This window comes from Scophthalmus maximus, chromosome 12 (genome assembly GCF_022379125.1).
Source record: "Scophthalmus maximus strain ysfricsl-2021 chromosome 12, ASM2237912v1, whole genome shotgun sequence".
Taxonomy (NCBI): domain Eukaryota; kingdom Metazoa; phylum Chordata; class Actinopteri; order Pleuronectiformes; family Scophthalmidae; genus Scophthalmus; species Scophthalmus maximus.
Genome location: NC_061526.1, coordinates 11869198 through 11891886, shown reverse-complemented (window position 1 = coordinate 11891886; position 22689 = coordinate 11869198). Strand labels below are relative to the sequence as shown.

General features: G+C 43.8%; 1 protein-coding gene and 1 long non-coding RNA gene across 5 annotated transcripts in view; one reads left to right on the top strand and one right to left on the bottom strand.

The window, feature by feature from the left end:
• The window catches only part of slc38a4 (solute carrier family 38 member 4), a 32880-nt gene extending 23186 nt beyond the window's left edge, over nucleotides 1-9694 (top strand). For all 4 annotated transcript variants that reach the window (XM_035647167.2, XM_035647197.2, XM_035647178.2 and 1 more), the window contains exons 14-16: nucleotides 4896-5040; nucleotides 6097-6194; nucleotides 6331-9694. In XM_035647167.2, coding sequence (XP_035503060.1) covers nucleotides 4896-5040; nucleotides 6097-6194; nucleotides 6331-6435 — 348 coding nt within the window. In that variant the 3' untranslated portion in view covers nucleotides 6436-9694. The remainder of the gene's footprint in view (nucleotides 1-4895; nucleotides 5041-6096; nucleotides 6195-6330) is intronic.
• A 7124-nt stretch (nucleotides 9695-16818) lies between these two features.
• Nucleotides 16819-22689, bottom strand: part of LOC118318192 — a 16739-nt gene continuing 10868 nt past the window's right edge. Inside the window, exons 3-4 of the long non-coding RNA XR_004795636.2 lie at nucleotides 19607-19719; nucleotides 16819-17237 (exon numbers count right to left, since the gene is read on the bottom strand). This is a non-coding gene — a long non-coding RNA (uncharacterized LOC118318192). The remainder of the gene's footprint in view (nucleotides 17238-19606; nucleotides 19720-22689) is intronic.

Genomic DNA, 22689 nt, shown 5'->3' with positions numbered 1-22689 from the left:
TGATTTGCGTCAGAGCGCAAAAAGCACGTTCCCTTGGATAAACACAAACACACCGCACTCGTCGCCAACCTTGTTAAACCATCTTTATTCATGCAGTCAAACGCGCCTGCCTCTCCGTGTCGTTCTGCACACAGACAGGGTTCTGTGTTTGGTGCAGAGTCGGCGTTGTTTGTGTCATTTTCTGGATGTGGTTGATTGTTTTTTTCAAAAAGAACACACTGTTCAGTTTGGCGATTTCCTCTTGCCGCTACCTCAGATCCGTGGGACGCACACAGGCTGAGGATGTAAACGGCTGCCCCTCATAATTACACACAACTTGAACACACACTACTTTAGGTCCGAACGGTGACACCCGTCTTCCGTTTTGCGTCCGATTCCCCTTTTTCCTCTCAAGATGGAGCCAAAGTTCTTGTTTAGTCTGTGTGTGATGTCCACCTACAAAACTTCTCAGTCACAATCATCTACACCTACACACACACACACATGAACACACACACTCTTCTCACTTCCCGATCCTTATATGGTCCTGGTCTAAATTTAGCTTGGCCCTTATCTGACACGAAGAGAACACAAATGTCAGGTGGCCAGAGCAGGTTCCATACCCCCGTTTTTAGCTTCCACGCACGCACACGCACACGCACACTCTCTCTCCACACACAAACTTGCTTTAATGTATTAAAGCGAGCAACCGCTTTTGTTCAGTCGATTCTGAAGTGGTTGCGGTTACAGTGGGCTGCCACCAGGGGGAGGCAACGTTGTGGCCATTTTGCTGCAGGAAAGTGCTGACAGACAATGATGCAGCAGTGACTGGACATTATGGTAACACGGATAAATTTGGTGCACACACACACACTGACACACACACACACACACACACACACACACACACACACACTGACACACACACATATACATTCACATACATTTTTAAGGAGTTACAGAACGTTAACTCGCCCGCTTTACCTGTACTCTTATAAGTCCACCGTCTCGTATGTACACACATATTGTCACCATATTTTTGTTACATATGAGCCATTTCGGCGATGCCTGCATTCGCACACAGACACACACACACCCAAAGAGAGAGAGAGAGAGAAAAGCCCCATCCTTTAGCAGACGCTGCTGTTTTTTTTCCGTCGCAGGGAATGTGAGAGAGGATCCCCCCTCTCGCTGCAGTGGAAGTTTACAGCCTCACAGAGAGGACAGTGGAAAAACCCTCACCCTGACCACCCAACCCCCCCCCCCCCATATAGAGGGGCAGAGCCAGTGATAAGCAGGGGGGGAGGAGGGGGGGGGGGGGATTCAGCTGCCAGCGGAGGGAGACAGAAACACAAACCACCGCCAGGGGACACACAGTCCTCTCGATGTGTTGTCTTAGTGGCAGACAGTGCTTAGAGAAATGCATGAGGATCTTCACGGAAGACCGTGAGAGTGAATCTAATGATTGGTTGATGGGGGTCATGGGAGACTGCCTAAATCCCATCAAGGAAAACTCCGATTTTCGTATGCGACGCCCCTCCTAATTTTATTCTAGTCTGGGCGGCAGCTACATTCATTGCAACTTGCCAAAATCAGAAATCAGTCAGTGGTGACCGGTGGTTTTCTTTCACATGAGACAGATTATTAAAACCAGATGACATCCTGGTTATCTTCAATCATGTGAAGTCCGGCTAACTGCAAACACGCAGCTACTATATATTTGTGTTTTCCTCTTGTCGTCCGACCAAACTTATTCCTTCTCCACCGCTTCAGATCGAAATGTAACATATTTTCGACAGGCTCCAACTCGATGCCTTTTCACTTTGAATGGCACTCACAACTAAATAATGTTTTTATTATAATTGCAGTGGAGACAGATAAGCCTGGAAGTGAGAGGGAGGAGGACTCTGACAATAAAGGAGATACTAATTTGATTTGAACCCAAGCATGAAAAGTGACACAAAAAAAAAAAGATACGGGTTGCTTACGAAAAGAGCAAAGGAGGGTAACAAAGTCAGACCTTTGTGCTCATGGTCCTATATTCCGCTTTTAGACATGTTTATCTAGTTCATATCGTGAGGTGGTGTTAGAACCTGTCTCTGGCTTGTGTATACCTGCATGGGTGGCTGTGAAAAGGTGTGAGTCATATCCTGTTTGAGGTTTGGTGATAAGCACCAGTTGCTGAGAGACAGCAATGTGAATGAAATGGCTGACTTAAGCTTGTGCTGTTTGGGAATTAGAAAGAAAAAAAAAAAAAAAAAAATCAGTGCATCAATTTCCTAACAAGATCTTGTGAGTCCGTGCAGAACGTTTAATTTGACTAATTTTGACGCTGTAAAATTCATCGGCGTTGCCAGAAAAAAAAACCCTGCCGGAGAGATCGACGGTCTCGGGACACACGTGAAGGCGTCGGATCAAAAGAATTACCGACCGTCCCACCGTCGCCCCGGCCAAGTTTCCATTTGACATTTGAGAATCTTGCCTTGAATCCTCCCCGACCTTCATTTTTCGCAGGGAATCGCCGCCGACCTTCAGCCAGAGATTAACGTTGGCTTTGTCTCCGACTGTCCTTGGCACCGGCGGGGAGGCACTTTGAGAGAATGGGAGAGCATGTGGGCGGATTGTGCGCTTGCAAACATGTGTCTAGGTGTTAAAGTGTATATGCACGTGTGTGTGTGTGAGTGTGTGTGTGTGTGTGTGCGTGTGTGTTTGGTAGGGTTGTGCGGTCACGTGAAGGATGGATGCTCACAGAGGGCTTTGGCAGGATCCAGTACATAATGAAAGGGCTTTAAGTGGAGTGAAACATGCCCCAGTTCTCATGGCTCTGGCTGGAGGCTGAAACCATGGGAGAAGGTCTGCAAATGAGCTGATGAACAGCTCCGACATCTCCTTCTCACAGGTCAACATCCTGCAGTGAATATTCAGTCTTATTCCGGACCTTTAGTTGTGCAGCGCGGCGCTTCAGCGCTTGCTACTGAAGTTTCTGTTTGTTACCTTAGGAAAAGTACAACTCGACCCTAAATCGTCTCTTTGTTGGGAACAGAGAGACGCGCTTGATTTTTGAAGTGTGGTATTCTGTTTGCCCATCAGCCGCGGAACTGAAACGCTGCCGAAGCATTTGTCTTCGCCGCAGCGATGCGTTTGTCTAGTTTCGAGCGTTCGACACCCGCTGGTATGTTTACCTTGAAACGGGAAGTACTCTGCTGCATGTGACCTCAGTTCACACCACAGGCTGCATATGGCGCCCGCGCTCAGCGTCTCTGCAAAGTTCAAATGTGAGGCTGCCACTTTGGTCCAGAAAAAACACAACCCCCCCCGCGATTGCACGAAATGGTTCTCGAGTGCGCGAGGTTCTGTGTTTGTGTGTTCAACTTTTGCAGGACTCGCTTGCTCAGCTGAGGTCTGCCGATCCCAGATTCGGCTGCCTAAAACTCGTCTGTCTACATCTGTGTGTGTGTGTGTGTGTGTGTGTGTGTGTGTGTCTCTGTGTGTGTGTGTTTGTGTGTGAGTGTGTGTCAGAGAGAGAGAGAGAAAGGAGTGTGCAAATATCACATAGTGAACTACAAAGGCCTGCGCACCAGCTAACAGCCAAGTGCTGAATAGTTTGGAGCCATGGAGAGAAATACCACGATCAAGCTGCAGTTTTGTATCTTCGGGGGGGGAGTTTGGGGGTTGGTTGGTTGGTTGGTTGGTTGGTCGGGGATGGTTGTATGGTTTCAGGAGAGATGCACCTAAATCATTGTCATTAATATCTCCCTTGTGAAGTGAGAAACGTTTTTGGGCGGTGGACATTAAAGGGCGGGCGTCGTCCCGGTGCCTCCTCCCGACAGTCATGATGGAAGTCACTCGGTTCAATCTGACAGCGCAGAAAATCCATTTAATGTGATTTTTGCTAACTGGCTATAATTCTTGTGCCTAAGTCTGACTTGAAAGGGCACAGAGAAGGCATGTGGTGTTGCACCAGCAGTGGCTCTCCGAAGGGGAAAGTATTGCACATGCCTCGTCCTTCTCGGGTAAACTACATAAAGGAGTCACCTTCTCTTGAATCTCTTCTCGGGTCTTGTGAATCATTCTCTTAAATACAAGTGCGAGGGCTGTAATTAAATGTGTTGCCATGGCGCCTGGTGACCCTCGCCTGTCTAAATGTGGGTCTAGTAAGTAAAAAGAGGAAGGAAGACAGGCTGGCGGGGGAAAAAACGCTCTGTGCAAGTGACAATGGCAGCGTTTTTTTTTTTGTTTTTGTAAAGACACACCTCCCCCCCTGCAGGCATGTCCGTCCTCCTCTTACTACCGGCTGATGCAATCCCATGGTTCCATTGCACGGCGGGAGATAATCCCCTGCCTTTTTGAATGGGTGCCGCAAGCTCCGCCCCTCCTAACCTCTCCCCCGTGTGGCCTGCGAGCTCACGGTGCCTCGGGTTTCACCTGATACCCGCAACCTTTCACCCACTTGAGAACTGAAAAGGCTGCCTGTGGCTCAGGAGCACCGGGCGTCTTAGCCGGGATCCCCTGGTTCTCTCTGTTTCCCTCACACACACACACACACACACACACACACACACCAGCCTCGCAGCACTCGACACACTTCGGTCGGTGGTCAAGTGTGGGAACCGGTCTCAGGCGCAGGCCGGCAAACCTGCAGACCAGACTGTTGTTTTTGTTGCCGTTTATGAGTTGTTTCTTCGACAGTGACAGACACCACGTGTTTCATTATACTCCGGTGTGAAGTCAGTTGAACTAAGCGCTGGCTCTGAACACAACATTCTTTTGACTTCATTGAACCGAACTGGGATAGTATTCATATTATTTTGATCTCGACACGCAGCTTTCTTACAATATCAATGAGCTGATTTGCCCGGTTCTTTGTGACCAAAACCGAAGACTTAAACGTCCACACTTTGTGTTTTTCTACCCAGATCCGCTCCTCCATCAACACGTTGCTATTCAGCGGCCGAGACTTCAGCTGGACTCGCCACCTGCTGATCGCCGCCGCAATTCTGGCCTTCAACAACCTGCTGGTGATCTTCGTCCCGACCATCAGAGACATCTTCGGCTTCATCGGTGAGTCCCCGGCACTTCGGCAAAACATGGAAGCGGTGCGGCTGACGTTTTTCACCTTTTCACACGAAACTCATTGCTCTTCGGTGGAAGGTGGAACCTGTCTAAACCACATGGAGGGATGTGGGTTAATAAAACAGGGAGGCCGTCAAGACCTGATTAGCGCCTCCAGTTCATGGGTCGTTTTATTAAGCAAAGGCGCTGGAAGTACAGAAGCTTTAAGTGTCGGGGTTGTGTCCGCTGTGCAGTCGCGTGAGCTGTTTACGACCACTGCAGTCAAAAACGTACAGTCTCGATGCCGACACACACACACAGGGACTCTGGAGGGCCCCTGCGCAATGTTCAGCCACAGCCTGTCGAAGCCGATTCCTGCACCTCGGCAATCAAACATTGAAATGGATAATGGCTCATCCTCTGAACAGATTCAAGCAAGATTCACAACATTATATCAGTTATCTCAAAATAGGAAATTAATCAGACTGACTCAATTTGGTTGTACTTTTCTACCGGAGAGTTGGAATAAGGTTGAAGGAAACAATTTTGGCCCCTCAAAAGTTTCTGGGGTGCAAAATAAATTGGTCTTTTTGAAAAATCGGAGGTCAATGGCGGGGGGTAAAAAGGGACGGTTTGGGACGCAACCACAACTTTAGCAGTAATATATGAAAGTTTTGTCGCTCAGCATCCCAGATAATACCCATAGTAGCCCTGTCGTACATTGGGTGTCTGGATTGCTGATGGCGGCGCTATTTTGAGTAGATATGTTACATTTTCGACATCAATGCACAAAGGGAAGTTCTGCAAATTTGGTCACTAGTCAGGGGATAACCCTTCCCTTAATGTAAATCATTTCTTGGTTCGTCACTGTTATTTCTACTCTGCCTGTGAAAGTGTAAACCTACGATCTCACACTCGATCCTTGGATTAACCTTTTTCCCTTGCTGCCGAAAATGCAGGAAACTTCAGAAACATTTTACGTAGAGGTACTGGTGTGATTTGTTGTTTCAGATGCTTGTTTGTCTCACTGGCTGAATCAACCTTCCCTCTGGTTTTTATTTGCAGGTTCTTCTGCGGCGACCATGCTCATCTTCATCCTACCTGCCGCCTTTTACATCCGCCTAGTAAAATCAGTGCCATTCCGCTCCCCGCAGAAGATCGGGGTATGTATGCAGGAACACACACACACACCAACAGCTTTCTCACTGTATCATTTTTCGCACTCCGCAGGCCCCCTGTTGTGCATCATCACACATCTAATCCCTACCTCTGCCTCTTGTTCTGTCTCTCTCTCTTCAGGCGACCGTCTTCCTGGTCGTGGGAATCGTCTTCATGATCGGCAGCTTGTCACTCATTGTCCTCGACTGGGTTCACAACCCCCCGGGCTCCAGCGGCGGTCACTAAGCTCCTCGGGTTCACGTGAAAGAGTGCAGCGATGCCCCGACACGCCACCGCCGCCTCCCGCACCGCCAAGTTCAAGTTCTCCCACGGAACTCAGCTGTTCCCACATCTGGGGAGCGACGTTTATCAGAGGTTCCCCTTCCCTACATCAGATTTTAAACATCAATCATAAAACCTCAACATGAAAGACATAAAGATGCGCTGCACTGGGTTAAGACATCTTCACTTTTCCCTCGCCGGAGGGACTTTTTTTTTTTTTTTGCTCGGTATATATTTAGTTTGTCTCGTTTTTTCTTTGATGCTGTAAAGTTCTGGATGTGACACAACACAGTCAAGAGAGAGAATCAAGACCCATACGGGGTTGGGGGTTGGAAACAGACTCTGGTTTAAGGTGCCGGTAAGCCAGCCTGAAATAATCATCATCATCATCATCATCATGACCATGATCACTTTCATTTCCAGCTATGAAGAGACAGAACAAACACATGATGTGTAGCAATCACCGGAAGCAGATCTGTGAACTGCAAATTTTGCATGGCCGGAGGGACAATGCGAGTCCATCGGTGCTCTGTGCACTTGAAGGTGGAGTGCGTTGTCCCCCGTGAAACGAGGAGCACTTAGCACTGGCTTTACACTTGAGTTACTTGAGTAAAATCACTCAGAGTGTAGAGCTAACACAACGTGTGCACATATGTAAACACATTGAAACACCACAGCAACGTCACGCGGAAAAAAAATCCCGAACTCAATCGAAGCCGTCGGCCGATCTAAAAGGCAACGGTCAATCTGTGACTTCAGTCGGTCATGTAGAACCCTTTTTCCTGGAGATTTTGGTTTAATTTGCTGAAGCTTTGCTAAAGTCTACATGCACATACTGCTTTGGTCAACCTGCTCGAGCTTCCCCTCTGTGCACACAAACCCAAGGGGACACTTTCGCTATTACTGTCACGTCTGAGCGTGCAAGCCAACTCCTTGTAAAACCACTTTCTTATAATTTGGTTTTAATTGAAATTAGATGTAAAAAAAAAAAATCAAATAACAAAAATTAGATGATAAAGCTTTGGAAGTGATGCTCAGTGGATTTTGACTTCACCAAGCCAGGCTAACTGTTTTTTTCTGGCACATTCAGTCTTTATGCTAAATATGAAGCATACAGTAGAATTTCCTCATCTACATCTTGGCAACACATTGAATTAGCCTTTCTCTTTTCCCACAGTCAAAGTTTTTCTTTAAAGAGTACTGGACGATATCACACACTTCATGACTCAGCAAGCTCAAAAATTGTGCTTCTTTTCTAATATTGGACCTCAATTTGTAAGAATTTGTGTCTTTACATGGTCATGGTGAACCTGTATGAGGGGAAACAACGTATTTTAATTGTTACCGTTCTAGTAAATCAGTATTCACTCAAGTCATTGTACACTCATTAACATTTTTAAGATTGACTAATATCGTAAATCTAATCTTTTAATCAGATCGAGATTGTAACTATAGATGATTCTTTTTTTATTTATACAATTTGGACTGTTCTCATTGTGATTAGCTTCCTGTAGCTACTGGTGCCTTTGGTAGAATCAACGACGGCAAAAATCCACGCCCCAGATTTGGTCATTTCACGTTTTCTCCGGTGGCGTCACGTGTCAAGAACACAATCAGCCAAAGTGGACAACATTTATAGATCCTTTGCGGATCTATGTACATGAAACAAATAGATATTTCAAATGAAATAGTGTATTATGCGCATGTTTTTTAGGATGACAAACATGGTCTTTTTGGACAATTGTATATGCTCTGTAAATAATCTTTATTTTATGGTACACTTACTCTCATCGTCTGTGAGTGTGTTGTTGGGGGATTCTGCCTTACAAGTCTTCTGCAGTCAAGTGTTTGTTTTAGTACGTATATATGTATATATATATATACATATATATATACATATATATATATTAATATATATAACTTGTATTAGACATTTTTCTTGCTGTATGACTGTATTTTTTCCCCCCCCATTATTTGACGCTTGTATATTTGTAGAAAATTGGGTCTCTATATATCCATTGTCATTTTTTTGTGTTAACTTGTCATATGAGGATGAATCAATCAACCGCCGGCTTCATAACAGTTTATAACAAGGTTGTCGCACCAACAAGATTCTGTATCTTATAGGTTCCAAATTTAAGCCACAATCAAGCAGGACTGAGCTTGAACATGTTTTTTGGAAAACCGGCGTTGGGACCGAATCAAGACGAGATCATCCAACATATTTTTTTTGCCCCACACACCAGGAGGGTTCTTACAGGCAGAACACCGTAATAATTTGTGATACGAGTTTATATTTTTCTGTTATTTATCAAATGACGTGATATCATGTGTGCTAACATGTAGCCATACACTGATGTTAACGAGTTGCTGTGTACCATAGAACGAGATCAATAGAACGATTCGGAACCTTCCTTTTTTCTGCCAACTCTACGTGAACAATCGTACGCAGCACCTCGCTGTGGCTCACAACGTTTATCACTGCCGTCATTTCAAAAAAAAAATTGTTGACGACATCGTATTTCATGATGTTACTTGAACTGAAGCTTTCCACTGTCTGATTAAGTCAGCAAGTTTCTTGATGGTATAGGGTCCACGCGGTCCGTTCAGTATCTGCTATGAGTGTTCCACAAAAGGATTGTTCTCAGTTTTAATATCTGGCATACTTGTTCTAAACTAATTTTTACGAACGTTTGCCTGCAACTCAATCGGCCTCCTGCTGTCAGCGGCTTATCCGACCCGCCGGCGGTCTGTGTCAGAGATGTGTGTGTCTTCCTCAAGTTTTGGGTTTCATCATTTTTTTTTTAAAGAAAGAGAGGCAGAGTGATTTTGCAGAATGCTCCCGACGCCACACCTCTACTCCCTTTAGTGTCTCAGGTATTCAGTCTGGAGGAACTTTCCACCTCACTCTTGGACGAATTTGAATCCCTTTTGCACGATTGAGCCAATATGTACAATGCTGTTGTACATTGAGCTGGCCTTGAAGAGAAGCCGTCTCGCGGCTGTAATGAAATGCAGACGCAATCCCAGCCAATGTCGACAGTGTTACGAGACGAGTTGTATAGAAAGCCTGCCTTATTTTTTCTATGGACCCTCGGCCGTGGAGAGGCACGTCTCTCTGCTGTTCACAGCGCGTCTGCTTCCTGTGGATCAGGCGTTTGTTTGTTTTTTATCCGTGATGCTGTTTCATTATTGATGACCAATAAAAATGTGAAATGGAAAAGTTTCTGGGGGTTTTCTTTTCCAACCAAGCTAAGCATGCGATAGCAAGATCTGGAATATACATATGAGAATCAAGAAAACGTGTAGTGTGGTGCAACAGTGTGATTGAATGAACGGAAAGTCTTTATTTGTGTTTGCGAAGCTGAATGAACATTGGTATTTGTGTTTTGCAGTAAGTTATCTAAGGGTAAAGTCACAGTAAAAGATGGTCATGACGTCCGTCTGATCAGGTCCAAGCTCTTTGACTCGGAACTCCTGCAATGTTCTTCTCTCGAAACGGGAAATGGACCATCAATAAATTGGTTTTCTAGTCTTATCCATCATATAGTACGTCATTTTCACCCATTCCCTCACATTGACACGTCTCCTTTCATGGGATGTGTCCCTCTGCTGCCTCCTGTTTAGTGACGGCATGGAAAGCTTGTTGGGCGCTGGGACGAACGCAACCCAACAATCTCCCGTCTCTTGTATTGAAGATTGTACGTGTACTGAGGGGTGAGTGTGCATGTGCAACTTATAGTAAAAACAGTCAATAGAGGAGCTGCAGGAGCAATTTATTTTCCGTAGGCTGACCCAGACATTAGCATTTACGCTATTCCCTCGACAAAAGGCCAATGGAATTTGGAATTTTTGGATCATTGCAGAAAAGAAAAGGCTACGAAACTTCTCAAATGAACACCTGAATGACGAGGTTACATATAAAAGGGTGTAAAAAGCTAATGTTCCCCTATAAATCAACTACACCACAGTCGCATGACCTCACCACCAAGCTCCCGACCTGTTATTTGATTTGGCGAGTATGTCCTCGTAGAAAAAAATCAAAGTTTGGAAGAGCATAAGTAAACACAATGAGGCCGCAGAGGTCAGCTTGTGATTTTCGTAATTCGCCGTGATGACGTGTAATGTCACGGACAACCTCGAATGTCTCAATTAGCCTTTTTAAAGATGCTGACTTGATGCATTTTATGCAGTAGAACGAAACCAGAAAGTGTCTTGAGCTTGTATAAATTATTATTTATTTTGAATTTTTGTACGTCATATTTATATAATCTTCTTCTTTTTTTCTTTTTTAAATATAAGCGTTTTAGTCAAACCAGGGCCTTACATAACACGCTCCTGTCGAGACTGGCATTTACCACAGCCATCTGGCACGACGATCAGATGATATTAGGGCCTCCAGAATCAAAATAAAATAGATCCTCCTGTTCCTGTCTAGCTAGCGTCCACTGCTGACATGTAACACCAGCCTGCGATGTTCCCACACGGTTAAAACGGAACGAGGGGCGGAGAAATAGAATTAGGTAAGCACTGTGGCGCCTTTCCAAATACACACAGTAACTTGGGGTCAAAAATCAACCTGGACGTGATGAGCTGTGGGAGATACTCAGGGATTTCTTTTGTGTGTACGTAGGATCTTTGGGGTTTTAAATATAATCTACATGAAATAAAATGTCCAACAAAACACGCAGATGGCCAAGAGAACACGGCAAATATTGAAGGAAATAAGGACTTATTTAATGCAGCAAAAAATATTTGAGTGTCCTAATCCATATTGACTGATCCTTCAATAATTGTTTCATAAAATATTAAAGGCTGAAAAAAAGACATTAAAAAAGAAACACCATCCAAAGTCAAGGAGGACTATTAGAGGTTCAAGTCTTCCTGAGATATTTGTTTATCACGTTGGGTAAATCGAATTCATGGTTGCATGGCAGTGTATTGTTTTTTTAAAAGATATTGTTTTTTTGGAACAAATATTTCCGCATTGTCTTCTCGTGTTTTTTGTTATCATTAAATGAAAGAATGACAAGCATGCACAGTGCACGTGCTTGTGTGGCTGAAGGAGTGATGGTGTTATTGATTTCTGTGTTGAGAGAGCGAGCATGTGTGTGTGTGTGTGTGTGCGTGCGTGCCTGTGTGTGTGTGTGTGTGTGTGTGTGTGTGTGCGTGTGCGAGCACAGCATCAACACATCATGACGCAGGTCACATTCCACCACATGGTTTTGTTGTAAATCTGGTTACACAACACCTTGAGCTGTGACCTCTGGATGATAACCTGCTGTAGCTTCCCTTCACCTCTCCGCGCTGGGCTCCATGCTTCCGGAAAAAAGCCTTCATCGCATTTCCACTCCGTCTCACCTGTCTCCTCTTTAATCTGCCACGCTACCTGCACTATCAGTGTCTTATAGATGTGGGGGTTTTTTAAATATTAAATATATATATATTTTTTTTTTTCTGTTATAGAGCTGTAGGCGCAAGTTTAATTATACAGCTGCCTATATGAGATCCTCTGAGAGAATGTGTTTTAGAATGCAAGTCACTGTAATTTCCTCGGAATCTTCTGTGCTGGTTTATCCACTCGGTTTATTACAGTGGAGAATGATCAGAATAATTGGTTGGCGCACTGTGTTCATCCACAACAAAGGCGCTGCTCACGCAAATCATAAAACAGGACGTGTTCGGAAAACTGCTCAACCCTAGTATGACTCAATGAAAACCAACAAAGAACATACCCGGAGCGTTACTCTATGAGCGTGGCCCTTCGACACTCATGACTGGAATAGGATACAGACAGATAAGACAATCCCTGCACGGTGTAAGAGGCGGTGAGGCCAAATGAAGTGTTTCTGAGCGACAAATGTAAAGATTCAGAGACATTTAGACACAGGACACAATTCAGTAATTTGGTTAATTAAGAAATTCTATTGAATGGGTACTGCTATCATCTCTGGCGGGATGCTCGTCTCTCCCCTTTCCTTGTCTCCCTCCACTTCCCTCTTCACCTACAGACCACCCCACCCCTTGCCACCCGCCTCTCTCTCTTTCCCCAATCCCCTTCTACCCCCCCACCCCCTTTATCTTCTTTTTACGAGGATTAACTGAACTGTTCCGTCGAGTGATGTAAATTCCAGGAATGCTGTCAACATTAATACTATCTGCATGGGGGAAAGGCCGCACACAGTGCCAGCATCACAGATTGTGTTCGTTGAAAAAAAAAGCTCTGATTAGATTTTCTTTATCGATGACTACAGGGGACCGATGGAACCAGACAAAAACAAAAATAAACAGATTGACTCACTTTTGGTGTTATGAGGCTAGTCAGGGTTTAAAAATAATTAGAAAACAATCCTGAAGTGCCACAGGGAACCGCAAATTCAGAAGGGGATTCTCTGAGCAACCTCTTGCACATTACACACTGTCAACTGATTTGCCGTTACTGTAAATGTATTGATCACAGCAACTTTGACAAAAGACAAAAAAAACCAAAAACCACAACCTAACAGTAATAGACAGACTTCTCCATGCACCATTGATCCATTTTTTGGGGGCATCACTGCAGATGTGGGTCATGCAGATGTGGGTCATGTCGCAGCGGAGTAATCGCGGCCGTTTTCTTTGCGAGCTGCACGACTCCACCCTGGGGTCGGGTACGTTCTCGCCCCTCATCTGCCCTTCTCCAGGTCCAACATAACAGGAATACCTCCAGAACGAAGCACCCGGGAGGTATCCTGATCTGCTGCCTGGCTGACTTCCTTTTTTCTTTTTAGTCCTGAAATGCATCCAGGTATCTGATCCCCTCACCATGTGGGCTCAAGTACTAATTTCAGCCGCTCGTGGTTGCAGCCTACTTTTGGGCCCCACCCAAACACAGATGACCGATGCATCATCCGTCCTGCAGAAGGAACACACACTCTCGATTTAAAGACCAAATAGATATGCAGTGAAAAAACAAGTGCAAAAAATGCAAACATGTGATCCGGAGGCCATCACTGTAAACTGAATACACTCGCCAGACGGTGTCCTTGTGAAAAGTCATGACAGCGTGGGTGATGAAGGACGTCCGCTGTGGATTCCGGCACCCACCACAGAGTGAATACGCGTGGGTGCAGAACTCTGAATTAATCGGCCGTTGCGTAGCAGAGATTCAATCTCCGTTACAGCCGAGTGGAGTCAAAAACCCGGCCCTGCTCTCTGTGCATAAGAGCATCAGCTGAACGCCTATAAATGTCACCACCCCATGGAATTAACTTGGATTTACCATTTAGAGGAAGAGCGAGCGAGAAAGAGAGAGAGTGTGTATGTGTGTGTGTGTGTGTGTGTGTGTGTGTGTGAAATGTGTCTGCTTCAGTGTGTCTGCTGGTTGGAGGCTGCTGCTGTCTCCCCTGGGAACAGCACCCCGCATCCATTGACACAAGCAGACAGCATCACGTGTGGTGGACGTCAGACGCTCAGTCCCCCCCCCATCCCCCCAACACAACCGCACGCACGTTCAGTGAACACAGACACATACAACGTGCACCGTTGTCACAGTAAACACAGGTTCTCACGTTCCATTCAGGACATCAGCTTGTGTGATGTTGTGGCCATGTGACTCCCAGGGTCCTATCAGCCTTTTCGGCACACGTACATACCCCCAATAGTATTCAATAAATTCATTTCTGCAGGTATTTGTGCAATTTCTGTTTTCTCTCTCTCTGTTTTTGTCAATTTATGTTTCTTTGAAATTTCTCATTTATTTTCCTCTTGCTGAATTTAGTTTTGTTCCAGTTATCTGTCTGTATCTATTTTTGCACCATTTAATTAAAAAAAAAAAAGTTTTACGTGAAGAAAATATGTGAATTTATCTTTTTGTTCTTTTGTAGAATACAGTACAGTCCATAGGCTTCAAGAGAACAGTTTTCTGTTATTTTTAATGTTTCATTTTATCTTTTTGTTTTTGCAAACAGTTTTTTGTCAACTGTCATTTCCAAGTTTTGAAATTAACTGTCAAGTTGAAATTTATTCTACATTGATATCATTTAAAAAACAAATATTCGAATACTGTATATGTATTATTGTAGTGTGCAAGTTCTATAATGCTGTTTATTTTACAGTTTTACAGTTTACATTTTTTTTACAATCCTTTTTTTGCCTCCCGAAGTTTCTCCTGGTTACTACCGTGATCAACATCTCTGTTGTGTTGACATTACGTGGGGTGCGGGGGTGGGATTCGGGTCACCTCCTCTCAGGTGCACGGCGGCGCCTGTGGCTCTCCGGATGTCAAGAGATCAGAGCCCACTTGTTTGGTTTGGTGTGTTTTACTGGAAGGTGCCACACCAGCAGTGGCAAAGATGGCGACACTGTGACAGAAACCACATTCTGGTGCGAGAGGGCAACCGAGAGGCACACACTGCTGGACACACACACACACACACACACACACACACACACACAAACACACACACACCCACAGAGCCTGGTCTTGATTCTGGCCTTCGGGAGAACTCAGCAGATGATATGAGAGTGTGACAGCAGTGCAGCGGGTCAGAGACGAGTCAAAAAACTGCAAAGATACAAAACCTTCTACATTCCTCAGAGGTGACACCTGTGTCTCAATAGAAGCTCTGACCAGAAATAGAAAAGTCCTCTCAGAATGGGAGGATGAAAGAGGGAGAGGAGGGGCGAAAATGTAATGATTACAAAAAGGTATTGGAAAGTAAACTAGACATTGGGGAGAAAGAAAATCGAGACAATTTAATACCCGCGTCTTTGAATGCTACAATGCAATCTTTAGCATCATTTCGCACCATGAGGGAGATCTTTGTTTATCTCCATGTGCAGATATGATGTTGGATTCCCCCCCCCCCCCCCCCCCCCCCCCCCGGCCCGTGGGGCTGGGATCATATCCAAACAAGGACCGTCTCTGCTTTCATCATATCGGTGTTCTCCTACTGGGATAGAAAATAAATCCATTTAATTTGCAGAGAGCGCTGTGTTGGAGGGAAAAAATGAAAAACAACAAAAACCAGGAGGCAAAGCTGTGTCACCGAACTCTTATGTATCCGTTTAAACGTTTCCCACTCAACTCACCGCTCTTCACATCACACCGATTCCAAGAAAACACAGGACGCTTGCTATGTTCGCAAACACTGAGCTCCATCCCCACAGCTTCGTATGTCCGTGTGAAACATACTGAACTTACATACCGTACGCTGAGATTCCGTTCCCTTACTGTATGCGTTCACATGAACAAGAGACATTTACCCAACATTGTCTTGAAAATAAAACAATGTATTAAACGGAGAAAAATGTTTGTGTTTGTATAAAGTTTTGATTTCAAATAAAAAATATTTCATATTCTCTTGTCTTTTCATTCATCAACGAGATTATGTAGTGGGCCAATTTCTTGTGGAACCCTGTTCTCCGTTTACATGAACGTAATATCATGGTCACGTAACAGGTACAATAATATATATATTTATAAATCTTAATTTCTATGGAGATGACACACAATTATACCTAACTGTCCACCCTATACAAGTTTGGCTACTCACTTTTGTGCAGATTTGCTATCAAAGGCGACTTTGGAATTAACTACTGTTAACAGTCCAATTCCCTTGTAAAAATAATATTGTATTTTTGGTTTGACTTTTTACTGTATGATATTACTACTTGTCATTTTCAAGTACCTTATAACTATGTTGCGCAAGAAAATAATGAAAAAAAGCCTGTAAGTACAAATACACCGTTACTGTGAAATAACTCACCGATTTCACAACAATGATGTCTGATTGTACTGTTTTATTTGCAAAATTTTTCTAATCACCTCTTTGTGCAATTTCCAAACTCCCTTTAAACCTTTCTTTAAGGGACTGACTGTTATCTCAATGTTAGCTGGTAGAGTAATGGCATCTGCCATAATGGTATCATGGCAGCCCTCCTCTCCCCCCTTTCGTTTTATTGTTTGTTTTCCCCTGTGTGTTATCCTGCATGTTTCTCCCCTGCTCGGTGTCTGTCTGTGTGTTGGTGGGCGTGGTTTCTCCCCTGCTCGGTGTCTGTCTGTGTGTTGGTGGGTGTGGCTTCTCCCCTGCTCGGTGTCTGTCTGTGTGTTGGTGGGCGTGGCTTCTCCCCTGCTCGGTGTCTGTCTGTGTGTTGGTGGGCGTGGCTTCTCCCCTGCTCGGTGTCTGTCTGTGTGTTGGTGGGCGTGGCTTCTCCCCTGCTCGGTGTCTGTCTGTGTGTTGGTGGGCGTGGTTTCTCCCCTGCTCGGTGTCTGTCTGTGTGTTGGTGGGCGTGGTTTCTCCCCTGCTCGGTGTCTGTCTGTGTTGTGGGCGTGGCTTCTCCCCTGCTCGGTGTCTCTCTGTGTTGGTGGGCGTGGCTTCTCCCCTGCTCGGTGTCTCTCTGTGTTGGTGGGCGTGGCTTCTCCCCTGCTCGGTGTCTGTCTGTGTGTTGGTGGGCGTGGCTTCTCCCTGCAGGTGGCGACAGGTGGAGATCCTCACCGATCATTCCCCCCTCAGTATAAGAAGACCGGTCTGAGATCCATTTGTCGTCAGATCGTTCAGTCAGCAAGAGCGGTATCGTTATTGTGATCCTGGCTCCAGTTACCGTTGTCATTTTCCCCGTGTCCTTAGCTTGTGTAGCTAACCCTTCCTTGTGTTCATTTATTATAGTTTTCCCTCGTTGCCTGCCTGCCTGCAGGCCTGCCTTCCTCCACGGTGTGGGATTTGTTTGTTCCCTCGGAGGACGCCATCGCCACGTGGAGGAACGTCACGTAATGGCACCTCGCACTGTATATTAGATTACACATTAAATCACGTTATATTTTATCCCGTGTTGTGTCTTGCATTTGGGTCCAGTTCCACCGTGTATCGTTCGTGACCACATCATTGTGATAACTTCCTCTCAATCTCTGCGTGTCAAAATATTTGTGACTCACTTTGTTTTTCATAACCAAAAAAACATAATTTTGCAATAATTTGCATCCCACAGTGACAGTCAAACAATGATAACTCACCTCTGTGCTGGAAGTGTTCCTTGTTGGAACAAATTGTTCAGTTCAAAGGTCACTGCCGGGTGATTTTCCTATTTGCCTAGCTTGAAATAATATTAGGAAATACCATAGCTCATGTGCAGAAATGCACTGAGATGAGTTTGCTAACACTGCATGAAACGTAACATATTATACCATTCTAAGTCACTGACAAATCTGTTGTATTGTTTTGTCTTTGACGGGATTCAAGCTTCCAGGTCCACGTCTGTCTTGTTCGTCTTTGGATGGATGTTTTTTACATCTTGCTTCTGTAATAAATGTGCCCAGAAAAACACAGCTAACTGATTCTTCAAAATAAGCACATCTAAGATTACAGTTTACGACTTTAAAATTGAAAAGATTTACAGTAAAAACATGAACTTGCGCCATTCCTACATGGCAGTGGCCCGTCGACGTGTAAAACATGAAATACCAGTTGAGGGTGAAACAAAGCTGGTTAGAGTTTAATTTCCTTGTTCTGTTTTAACCATTTTATACCTCCTCAATGTTTTGTCATGTCATGCACTCATTTTTTTAAGCTTTCACAGAGGGGAAGATGGATGGAATTTAGCATGTCAGGCAGGTCCAGATAGTGTCAGGCACATTGCTAGCATAATTCGAAGTCTACTTCCAATTCCAACTTCCAATTTGAGCCACAGTTATAACTTTTAGGTTTTTTTTAATAACTGAGACATTATCTGTATTGTTCCTGTTATTTATTATCCATTAGGTAATAGATAAACATTACTTACAGTAACAGCAGCAGAAATTTTGATATCTTTTTCTTATCTGTAGTGGTTTAGCTTTACTCGTTTTTTCTGTTGTTGTTATAGTGACTCAGAAGTGTATTTCAGGGTGTGTTCAGTTTGAATAGAATATATTTTGGGAAAAATAACCCCACAACGAGGTCCATCTATTTGTCCTTGTGGATCTTTGGAGTGTATCTTTCCACATACTACAGAGGCAAAATTTTAGCTCTTAAGATTCAAGATTGAATCCTTTTGAAAAATTAAATTTGATTTGCTTTTTAAATGTATCATCCAATTGCAACCTATTTCTATGTGCACCATGCTTTTAAAATTGTCCATGACAACATCCCTGTGAAGCTATACTGTACATGCTCCAATTTAAAGAACTAGATGAGTTCTCCAGACATTGCTGGATAACTTCAAAATGTGTGGCAGCAAGAGAACAGACACTTTATTGAACCTGTTTGATGCGAAACCAATATCTTTCAGCTTTTTTTTTTGTTGCTACGGTTGTAATCTAAAAAGGCTTAGTTGCGTTATTTTCGTGAAAGAGACATTCACAGTCACGAGATAATACGCAAGGTATTGTACAAGCAGGGTCAATGGTCTCAGACAGTATGGAATTCATAATGTAAATCCGCGCGCTAACCGGCCCTCTGGTCATACTTTATTAAAGCAAAAAAGGACCTCTGGCACAACAAAGGGGCACCGTACAATTTATGTTATGGATGTGCCGTAGAGTCAACAACACGAGTTCTGATGTCGGTTTGTTCAGCTGGGGCGGCGACCTCGCCGTCCGTGTGGTTTCGGATGTTTCTGTTCAGGTGCTGGATTTCCCTCAGGTGATTTAATCCTCCTCATAACCAGGCATGACTGAGCAGAATGTGCTGGAAGCACAGAGGAAAAGCGAATACGCAGGCCAGAGAACAATGGACACTACTGTATTCATATTTCATGGTGCCTTGGAAAAAAGTAAAAAATGTTTTTGGTTTTTTTTTTGGAGACACGTGTGCTTTTGTGTTTAGGTGTCAGCTTAATTTTCTGTCTATTCCAAAATATGAAACAAATGATTCATCCCTTCCTCCTTCGGCAGAGGACATCACCCAGAAACGTGTCCTACACGTGAGTGCACACTCAACAGAGGAGCCTTTCTTTATTTGAAAATGTTGAATCACCTTCCTTAAATAACAGAAGGTGACAAGGGACACAACGCTATTCAACATATTTGACTTTAGCCCTTGCCAACACTGGTGTGTGTGATGGTGGTGTATGCAAATAAAATTAACATGCCTCTGTTGTCCTATTCCCCGTCAACAAAACTTTAATTTTCTGCTTTAATGAAATGAAGGCACAAGTCAGTGTATTCCCACAATTGTACCTTTATATTTCGGGACTCCACGTTGAGGGCACCGGATCAATTTGTGAGCTGGGGCTAATCTCTGCATCTCTCCATCACACAGGCCTTTTCTCCGAGTCGCCTGCTTGGGTCGTCTGTTTGGGTCACAGTTAATTTTCCAACAACCAGTGCAACACAGCTCACATTTCAACAGAAACACGAGGCCAGTTTAGCTTGGAACGCTGCCGTCAGACACGGCCAGGAGATGCAACAAACTGGCTGTCATCTGAATTTGGAGGAGAAGGACACACGAGCAGCTTTTAACTTTCGAGGTTTCTTGTGCGACGGGCCCGGAGATTGACTGCTGTGAACTTGTAAGGAAGTGTGTCGTGGTCACATCGTTGTTCCCGGGTATTTGCGTTCAGATTGTCATCAGCCCTAGGTAAATATTGAACTTGAAGGGAGAGAGCGGCGACTCAGCCACTGCGGGATGTAAATATTTTGCACAAAGGACTAAAAACACTAACACAGCCTGTTTGCCAATGGGCCGTCCTGTAAAAGGAGGTTACACCACGAGCCATTTCAGGTTATATGTGTGATATGCGACCTGCCGTTAGACAAATTTTAAATTATAAAATAATACTCAAGCCATGTAATTTTTCTTATACAGATAATTGGCATTTACTACATTGTTGTCTACCTGTTTACTCATGTCATTTTATTTAAACAAATCTAAGCACTCTTATTATATTTCCACGTGAAATCCTTTTGACATTTTATATATTTAAGTTGTGATGTTTCTTTATATTTTCATATTTAAATTTTTTTTTTTTTTTTTAACTGATTTCTGTTTATTTTCACTTTCCCCTCTGCTGCTGTAACACAAACTTTCCCCCAAAACAAGGTGCAGCTGGACTTTGCCTCACGAGTAGCATTTGTAGGCCTCACCTTGTTGGGTGTGACTGTATTATCCAAAGAAAGGAATTAGCTCTCAGGCTGCAGTGTCACCCACACCTTATCAGATTTTTCTTTTTTCAAAAATCGTGTCTTGGTTCCTTCTTTTTACTAATTTGCGTATCCACTTCTGATCAGCGCCAGTGCTCGACCAAAAGCTAATCGTTAATTAAAATTCCCCTTGAATCTGACTTATTCTGTAAATGCGGTTATGTGTACAGAGGAATGCTTAAACCTGTGAGCCTCTGAGTATTTGCAACATGTTTGCCCGGAGGCCTGTTTGGCTGCAGACAGTGTAATCCAATACACTTTGTTCATTTTACAAGGAGGGTTATTAGTCGCAGGTCTAAACATTCGTTGTAAGGTCAATTCCACCAAAATCAAAAGTTGATTTATCTGACAGGAGAGATTCACGACAACTCATGTGATCAAATATGTCTTGCAGGGGGGGGGGGGGGGGGAATAGTAGAGAATAGCATGTTTTTATTTTCTTTGTCAGTTTAAGATACTATATGCAACAAGTTTTGATCAAGATCCCAAGCCCCCCCCCCCCCCCCACACGTTAGTGTTGCAACAGCATGGTAGTAGTACAGATAATAGCAGCCATGTTTGGAGTCAAGTTCATTTCCACCTCACGTAGGTTTGAGAGAAGTAATAATAATAATAATAATAATAATAATAATAATAATAATAATAATAATAATAATAATAATAATAATAAAGTAAAGTCAATAAAGGGATGTCAATCATCAGTGGGTGGGGGGGTGGCACATTTGTCTCATATTCCATCTCACTGTTTGACTGAAGATTACATAATAACATATGGACCAGGCGGCTTTACAGTGGCTGCTCGCTGATACCATATGACTGTTGTCTATAGACACAGAGGAGACGCATTGGGCTCTCGAGCTGTAGAAGGATGCTTAGTTAGAAATCAGTCAAATGTGACATTGGGGCCCTCGTCAACCTCCATCAGAGTACGAGTTCCTTTGCCGAAAAATGATAACATTTTCTTGCAGAAATGTATCATTCAATTTTAATTTCTATTGAGTTTACATGTACAACCTGTATGACACTTTGTCTGCTTGAATCCAAAATGTTGTCCTGCACGTTGCATAACGGCGCCATGGACTGCAGAGCTCCGCAGCACCTGGTGCACCAGCTCTACTTTCTCACTTCCCCAGAGACTCAAATCCACCCTCTTCACACTTTTCTGGCAAGACACTTTTCGTTTCATTTTCGTAAAAACTTAACACTACACGCTGCCACGGAGAAAGAATAAAGACACGAGGAAGTCTGCGACATATCTGTGTATGGCTTTGTGCGACGCAGACGCAAAGGGCTCTTGTCCATTATGTCGGGATAGCGGATGTGCAGCCTGTGAGATTTGCACCAGGTGCTGTTGCTGATACAAGTTTGTTTTGTTGCTTTTTTGCCCCCATTGCTAGATAACCGCAGGGCCGACATGCTGCAACATCACAGTCACGGTGACTCAGTGCAGAATGCTATCCAGCATTTGGCGACAGTTGGCAACAACGATGCAGCACATCCGCTGTCACACGGACACAGCATTAATATGATGTAAACAAACTTTTCAAATAAACTTAAAAAAAATTGACTTCACTAAGTGTATAATGCAGGTCTGCTAAATAAATCCCCTGTCTCGGCTGAGCAAGTGAATGCAGGGTCTGTTGTGAGTTCTGCAACATTTTTATTTGCGTGGGTTACAGTTGGATTTCAAGGTGATTTTTTGATGCCTTGATGAGGTTTTTTTTACAATCTTTTTAATACTTGTCTCAATTCAATGTCCACTTTTTCTGAACCTGACCACATCGGTTAACCTAAAGTGCAAAAATGCACTTTCACCACCAAAACACTACATTAATCTAAAAGTGACTCGTGCTGCAGTAACTATAGGAAATTCTCTCTGTCAGAAGATTCAACGTACAATTAACTAAAATACACAAACAACTTGGGCAAATCGCAAGGAAATAATAACTTTGAATATATTTCAGGGCCAAGCAGCTGAAAGGTGTTGGTTTGCCCCGAAGCCACTGAGGCTCTTCCTCCTTTGACTGCACCCATTTTCCACACCGAGGCAAAAGAAAGCAAACACCAAAGCCAAAGATCTTCAAGACTGCAAAACAAAAACAATAAAACAAAAAAAAAAT